We start from the raw sequence: 8011 nt of genomic DNA on the forward strand, positions 1-8011 counted from the left end.
CCCAGCACTTTGGCAGGCTGAGGCGGATGATCACCTGAGGTCAGTTTATCACGCCTGTAATCCCAGCACTTTGGCAGGTTGAGGCAGACGGATCACTTGAGGTCAGGAGTTTAAGACCAGCCTGTCCAACATGCTGAAACCCCATCTCTACTAAAAATACAAAATGAGCTGGGCATGGTGGCAGGTGGCTGTAATCCCAGCTACTTGGGAGGCTGAGGCAGGAGAAGCGCTTGAACCCAGGAGGCAAAGGCAGGAGTAGCGCTTGAACCTGGGAGGCAGAGGTTGCAGTGAGCTGAGATCATGCCATTGTGCTCTAGCCTGGGCAACAGAGCGAAGACTCCATCTCAAAACAAACATGTATCAGCTAAGATTTAAATATTCCCCTTTTGGCCGGTCGCAGCGGCTCATGCCTGTAATCCCAGCACTTTGGGAGGCTGAGTTGGGCAGATCACCCGAGGTCAAGAGTTCGAGACCAGCCTGGCCAACATGGTGAAACCTCGTTTCTACTAAAAATACAAAAAAAATTAGCTGGGCATGGCGGTGCACTCCTGTAGTCCCAGCTACTTGAGAAGGCTGAGGCAGAATTGCTTGAACCCAGGAGGCGGAGTTTGCAGTGAGCCAAGATTGTGCCACTGCACTCCAGCCTGGGCAACAGAGACTCCACCTCAAAAAAAGAAAAAGAAAAAGAAAAAAAGAAATACACTGCTCAATGCTTCCTTAAGTCAAAATGTAAGTTATTGTGGTGTATTAATAGCAACAAAACTCACTCTTCATCTCAAATGCATGTGGGAGAAGTCCTACAACTTAATGTGTCAGATTTTAGGAATTTATACCTATTTAATCTAGTCTAGGATATAAGAAAAGTGACACAGAATTATAAAATTTTATTTTCCACACATCAACATTCTTACTAACACAGCCTGATTGAAAGAATTCTGACCATAAGCATGTTATTTCTCTTTGGAACTGGTGAAATCAGAAAAATATTTATTTTGCCTACATAGGATCAACCATACTCACTTAATGTGGTCTTATCTGTTTATATTAAGAGGCTTTCTTCTGGCCGGGTACAGTGGCTCATGCCTGTAGTCCCAGCACTTTGAGGCCCAAGGCAGGTGGATCACCTGAGGTTGGGAATTCAAGACCCGCCTGACCAACATGGAGAAACCCCGTCTCTACCAAAAATACAAAATTAGTCAGGCATGGTGGCATATGCCTGTAATCCCAGCACGTGCCTGTAATCCCAGAATTACTTGAACCTGGGAGGCGGAGATTGTGGTGGGCCAAGATCATGCCATTGCACTCCAGCCTGGGCAACAACAGCGAAACTCCATCTCAAACAAACAAACTTTCTTCCTTCCTTCCTTCAAAATAAAGGTTCTAAGATAAATTCAAAATTCCTTTGAATGAAAATAAGGAAACCGGCTGGGCACACTGGCTCAGGCCTGTAATCCCAGCACTTTTGTAGGCCAAGATGGGCAGATCGCTCCCAGGGCTCCGAGACCAGCCTGGGCAACACAGGGAGACCTTGTCTCTACAAAATTTACAAAAAATCAGCCAGGTGTAATGGCATGCTCCTGTGTTCCCAGCTACTCAGAAGGCTGGGGTAGAAAGATGCTGGAGCCAGGGAGGTCGAGGCTGCAGTGAGCCAAGATTATACCACTGTACTCCAGACCGGGCAACAAAGCGAGACCCTGTCTCAAAAAACAAAAACAAAACCTTCTGAAACAGTGAGCTCACAAAATGCAATAGACTGCTAGGCACACTTAGTGTAACGTGGAAGTATGTTCACTGAAATGAAAATTTGACATATAACCATAAACTTTTATGAAAAACCATAATATGCCCTTTACTTCATTTGCTTTTAGCTATTTCACGAACACCACAGAGAAATTGGACACAGTTTGTGATGAAACTTAGAAAAATTTCTTTTTCCATAACATAAACATGTCAATTTTCCCCTTTAGCTCCTTCTTCCACTCCCCCTTCACTGTGCTGAAGAGATATTGAGTTCTTCCAGATTTTTGCTTAGCTGGGTGGTTTCCGAACTCAACGGACTCTCCAGGTAGGTAGTTCCTGCACAGGGCTTTCCTGTCACTGGATCTATGACTCTTCCAACTTTGAAAACGATCTCGGCCAGTTCATGTTTCACATGCTTTGCTCGTGGAACAGGTAAAGCTCTGAGAAGCACAATATCCCCAACTGTGCACTGCTGAAGGGCATCGTGAGCAAAGTAGGTTTTCCGCTTATTAAAATACTGTTGAGAGAGGGAGAGAAACAAATCAGTAGTTCCCATCTGTGACCTGGTAATGCAATATGTAATATGAAAAAGTAATGCATGGAAAACAAGCCAGGACTTAGGAAAGATAAGATACTTAAGGAGTCTTCTAGTACAAAAATTAGAGCCTGAGTGATACAGTGACACCCGTTCTCTACTTAAAAAAAAAACAAAACTGCCAGGCATGGTGACATGCCTCTAGCACCGGCCTCCTAGGAGGCTGACAGGAGGACTGCTTGAGCCCAGGAGTTTGAGGATGCAGTGAGCTAGAATCATGCCACTGTACTCCAGCCTGGGTGACAGTTATCCTGTGTCAAAAACAAATCCCACAAAATTAGCTGCTTAATTTTTGGAAAACAGGATGACATTTCCAGAGTTGATCTTCTCACTAAGCACTCCAGGTCATTCCCTTCAGTACCCTTGCTCTATCAGTTACCATCTCTTCCTATATTGTTTATATTCTTCCTTCCCACTGGAGCCTTCCCTCTAGCCTATAAGCATGCTACCCTCACCACTAGCTGTGAGTCACTTAACCACTCCAAGCTCAGCGTTTTCCACGATAAAATGAGGCTCTAATACCTGCACCTCTAAAGTTATCAAGACAATTCAACGTTATAATATACATCAAGCACTTAGCTCTATGCTTAGCTCAAAGTACTGCAAATAAACTACAAATGGTAACTAGAATCACCTATTATACTGATTGACTGATTCATTGACAGAGTTTTGCTCCTGTTGCCCAGACTGGAGTGCAATGGCATGATCTCGGCTCACTGCAACCTCTGCCTCCCAGGTTCATGAGATTCTCCTGCCTCAGCCTCCCACGTAGCTAGAATTACAGGTGCCTGCCACCATGCCCAGCTAATTTTTTTATTTTTATTTTTTAGTAGAGATGGGGTTTCACCATGTTGGCAAGGCTGGTCCCTAACTCCTGACCTCAGGTGATCCACCTGCCTCAGCCTCCCGAAGTGCTGGGATTACAGGCGTGAGCCACTGCGCCCGGCCTAGAATCACCTATTCTTTATAACAACCCTGCTGCAGCAGGTATTCCCATTTTACATACGAGGAAAACAAGTTCAGGGAGGTTAAGCAATGTGTATAGCTGGTAAACAAGAGTCAGTATTCAAACTAAGGTCTCTCAAAGGTCAAGGATCATGCAGTCATTCTTCAGCTTACTCCTGTGTTTCTAATCCTTGATAATGAACAGCATTTCTACCCACCTGTGTGCCGAACTTTGGATGTGAAACCATCCTCAGCACCTATTCGCCCCCTGGCACAGCAAACAAATCAATGACTCTGTCCTTTCTTCCTGAAATATTTTTTCCACTCCATCCCCACTACATCAACTTTAGTTCAGGTCCTTATTTCCATCCTAGACTTTTGCAGCAGCCTCTCTGCCCATTCCCTTTCCTCCAGTCTTCATCCCTACCCGTGTTTCCAAGCGTCTTTCTTTGGGTTCAAGCAGGGATCCCCAACCCCCAGGACAGCAGACTGATACCATTCAGTGGCCTGTGAGGAACAGGGCCGCACAGCAGGAGGTGAGCGGCGTTGAGCCACCGTGAGTATTACCACCTGCGCGCCGCCTCCTGTCAGATCAGCAGCGGCATTACATTCCCATAGGAGCACAAACCCTATTGTGAACTGTGCATGGGAGGGGTCTAGGTTGTGCGCTCCTTATGAGAATCTAACTAACTCCTGATGATCTGAGGTGGAACAGTTTCATCCTCCCCCCACCCTGCCTCTGTGGAAAAACTGTCTTCCATGAAACTGGTCCCTGGTGCCAAAAAGGTTGAGGACTGCTGGCTTAAAGGATGAAATCTAGCTACTCAGGAAGCTGATGCATAAGAATTGGTTGAACCAGGAAGTTGCAGTGAGCTGAGATGGCACCACTGAACTCCAGCCTGGGTGACAGAGCAAGACCCCGTCTCAGGAAAAAAATAAGGATGAAATCTAAAACACAAAAGACCCTTCATATTCTAGCCCAACTGTCCTTGTCATTCATTTAAGAATGCCTACTAAATGCCAAGCTCTAGGCTCAATGTTGCCAAACCACTATGTTCCCGTAGAATGTCATGCCCTATCATGGCTAAATGAACTTCCACAAACCACTCATCATAGCTGAAATGACTTCCCCCCACCGAGTCCTTTGGATGAAATCTTTTTTTTTTTTTTTGAGATGGAGTTTCACTCTTGTCACCCAGGCTGGAGTGCAATAGCGTGATCTCAGCACACTGCAACCTCTGCCTCCCAAGTTCAAGTGATTCTCCTGCCTTGGCCTCCTGAATAGCTGGGATTACAGGCACCTGGCACCACGTCAGGCTATTTTTTATATTTTTAGTAGAGACAGGGTTTTGCCATGTTGGACAGGCTGCCAGGCTGGTCTCGAACTCCTCACCTCAGGTGATCTGCCTGCCTTAGCCTCCCAAAGTGCTGGGATTACAAGTGTGAGCCACTGCCCAGCTGGATAAAATCCTTTTTGAGATTCAGCTAAAATGTCCCTTAATCAAGGTTGCTTTCCTACAGCACTCATAGGAGAATGAGATGCTCTGTTCTCTGCTCCCACAGTACTGTTTTTTTTTTTTTTTTAAGGCGGAGTTTCGCTCTTGTCCAGGATGGAGTGCAATGGTACAATCATGGCTCACTGCAACCTCGGCCTCCTGGGTTCAAGCGATTCTCCTGCCTAAGCCTCCAGAGTAGCTGGGATTACAGGTGTGCTCCACCATGCCCAGCTAATTTTTGTATTTTTAGTAGAGATGGGGTTTCACCATGTTGGCCAGGCTGGTCTCGAACTCGTGATCTCAGGTGATCCACCTGCCTCAGCCTCCCAAAGTGCTGGGATTACAGGCGTGAGTCACCTCATCCGGCCAGTACTTTGCATACAGAATGACTACAACAGTTAGAGTGGACTGACATTAACTCTATTTTCTTGGAATGTGTGAACCATGTTATACCCACAGACCAGCAGAATGCCTAGCTCAAAGCAGATGAGAGACAAGACATCTTTAGTGAGAGAGAAATGCTTTTTTGCTCAGGACCAAGGATATGTTGGTGATTTACCAAAGCCACCCGGAAACAAGAATGTTTCTCACCTTTAATAAATAGGGATCCAGAACAAGCCTGGTCACTCTCACTTTAGCAGTCTTCTGCATTTTTGTCCCAATTACCTTCCCCACAATCCATTTGGCATGGACGGATGAACGAACTACAGACATTACTGTGGCTTTGATCACCTGAAAAGCAAATTCCAAAGTCTCATATTCTGGTGGTTATGATGCCAAATGAATTTTGTCACAAGACCTGTCCAAGTTAGTCCAGAAACAGTTTTTTTCTTTTTTTTTGTTCCCCCCTCCACCCAGAAACAGCTTTTTTCTTAGCGTTCTTGAATCTCCATTTTATTATTTATTTTTATTGAGATAGAGTTTAGTTCTTTCGCCCAGGATGGAGTGAAGTAGCCCGATCTCGGCTCACTGCAACCTCCGCCTTCCGGGTTCAAGGGATTCTCCTCCCTCAGCCTCCCGAGTAGCCGGGACTACAGGCCTGCGCCACCACGCCCTGCTAATTTTTGTATTTTTAGTAAAGACCGGGTCTCGCCATGTTGGCCAGACTGGTCTCGAACTCCTGACCTCAGGTGATCCGCCCGCCTCAGCCTCCCAAAGTGCTGGGATTAAGAGGCGTGAGCCACCGCGCCCGGCTTGAATCACCATTTTAGAGATGCTTACACGTTCCCCACTACCCAACCTCTCGTCTTTATAGCGCTTACAAAGCGGTAACCTCGCGAAGCCTCACGTTCCCCTTTTGCAAAATGGGCGGGCCTATTTCGCAGGAGTACTTTCAGAATTTGACCCACAGAACGCTCAATACCACGGATAAACGCTGGCCGTTACTGGTCCCTTATCTCTCTCCACCCCGCTGGGCCTCCTCTCCCGACAGGCTCACTGCCCGGGTAGCACTCGGAAGAGCCGCCGCGGTGTCCCTCTCCCCGCCCCAGCGACGGATGACTTGGGCTGCTTTTGGGATCAGTTCATAATGAGTCCATTCCACTGGGCTTCGGAAAGGTTGGGGTGACTCGTCCCTTCGCCCGGGACAACCCGGAGGTCAGACGACGCCATTCCCTCTCAGGGCTCTCACGCGAGGGGGCCTCGGGTCCCCAGCAACTCCTCCCCCAGCAGCAACAGCCCTGAGCCCCAGCTCACCTCAGCCACTACTATGCAGCCACCTGCCCCAGCTAGCGCCGGTCGCAGCGGGATGGCGTCACGCCGTACGCATTGGCTCCGCCCCACACCGCCCCTCTCATAGGCCGTGCGTCTCCTTAGCCGCGGACGGAGTTAAAGGCAGGACCCGCCCCTCCGGAACTCTCCCTTAAAAGGACCCGGGGCGGTAGCTGTGCGGGGGTGGCTGACCTCTCCTTTTCTAACGCGCCCATCCAGCGGACAGTGGAGCAGGAGGTTTCGGACTTTTCTTTTTCATTCTTTTGTTTTTTTTCTTTTGTTTTCTTTTCTTTTTCTCTTTCTTTTTTTTATTTTTGAGACGGAGTCTCACTCTGTCGCCCAGGCGGGTGTGCAGTGGGGCCATCTCTGCTCACTGCAACCTGCGCCTCCCAGGTTCAAGCGATTCGCATGCCTCAGCCTCCCAAGTAGCTGGGATTACAGATTACAGGCACGCGCCACCACGTGCAGCTAATTTTTGTATTTTTAGTAGGGACGGGGTTCCGCCATGTTGGCCAGGCTGGTCTCGAACTCCTGAGCTCAGGTGATCCGCCCGACTCGCCCCGCAAAGTGCTGGGATTACAGGCTGAGCCACCACGCCTGGCCTCATTTTTTTTTTTTTTTTCCGTTGTTGTTGTTAAGATAGTGTCTTGCCCGGTTGCTCAGGCTGGAGTGCAATGGCCATGTGATCGTGGCTTACTGCAACTTGACCTCCTGGACTCAAGCGATCCTTCTACCTCAGCCTCCCGAGTATCTGGGACCACAGGCGCGCCACCATGTCTGGCCAGTATTTGCATTTTTTGTAGATAGGGTCTCGCTGTGTTCTCCAGGATGGTCTGAACTCTTGATTTCAAGTGATCTGCCTGTCTTGGCCTTCCAAAGTGCTGGGATTACAGGTGTGAGCCACCCTGCCTAGCCAGTGCAGATAAATTTCTATCTTACCTTCCTTTCCTGCCTCCTTTCTCCTTTCCGTCCTTTAATTTATTGTCTCTCCTCTCTTCTCTATTGTATTCTGTAATTATTTCATTCTGGAAATCTTTTTAAAAATTTTATTTTATATTATTATTATTTTTTTTTGAGTAGCTGGGATTATAGGTGTGGGTCACCATGCCCAGCTAATTTTTGCATTTTTAGTAGAAATGGGATTTTCCCATGTTGGCCAGGCTGGTCTCGAACTCCTGGCCTCAAGCAGTCCACCCCACTTCGGACTCCCGAAGTGCTGGGATTACAGGCAGGAGCCACTGTGCCCGGCTGTTTATTTTATTTTCTGTGGATGATGTCTTTGAATGAAAAATTTTGATCACGCCACTGCACTCCAGCCTGGGCAACAGAGCAAGACTCTGTCTCAAAAACAAACAAACAGACAAAAAGCTCGGATGCAGTGGCTCATGCCTATAATCCCAGCACTTTGGGAGGCCGAGGCAGGTGGATCACCTGAGGTCAGGAGTTCGAGACCAGCCTGGCCAACGTGGTGAGACCCCATCTCTACTAAAAATACACAAAATTAGCTGGGCGTGGTGGTGGGCAC

General features: G+C 47.8%; 1 protein-coding gene across 3 annotated transcripts; it reads right to left on the reverse strand.

Annotated features, from left to right (window-relative positions):
• Nucleotides 1-964: 964 nt before the first annotated feature.
• On the reverse strand, nt 965-6576 carry MRPS17 (mitochondrial ribosomal protein S17). Of its 3 annotated transcripts, none has more exons than XM_003895957.5 (3): nt 6472-6576; nt 5368-5508; nt 965-2257 (listed from the first exon to the last, which is right to left on the reverse strand). In XM_003895957.5, the coding sequence occupies exons 2-3, from the start codon at nt 5488-5490 to the stop codon at nt 1988-1990; spliced, it is 393 nt and encodes a 130-aa protein (XP_003896006.1). In that variant the 5' UTR covers nt 5491-5508; nt 6472-6576; the 3' UTR covers nt 965-1987. The 3 variants fall into 3 exon arrangements, with proteins under 3 accessions (XP_003896006.1, XP_009201182.1, XP_009201183.1); XM_009202918.3 differs by lacking the exon at nt 6472-6576 and adding an exon at nt 6140-6451; XM_009202919.4 differs by lacking the exon at nt 6472-6576 and adding an exon at nt 6039-6137.
• Between the last annotated feature and the right edge of the window lie 1435 nt (nt 6577-8011).

Source organism: Papio anubis, chromosome 4, assembly GCF_008728515.1.
Source record: "Papio anubis isolate 15944 chromosome 4, Panubis1.0, whole genome shotgun sequence".
NCBI classification, from domain to species: domain Eukaryota; kingdom Metazoa; phylum Chordata; class Mammalia; order Primates; family Cercopithecidae; genus Papio; species Papio anubis.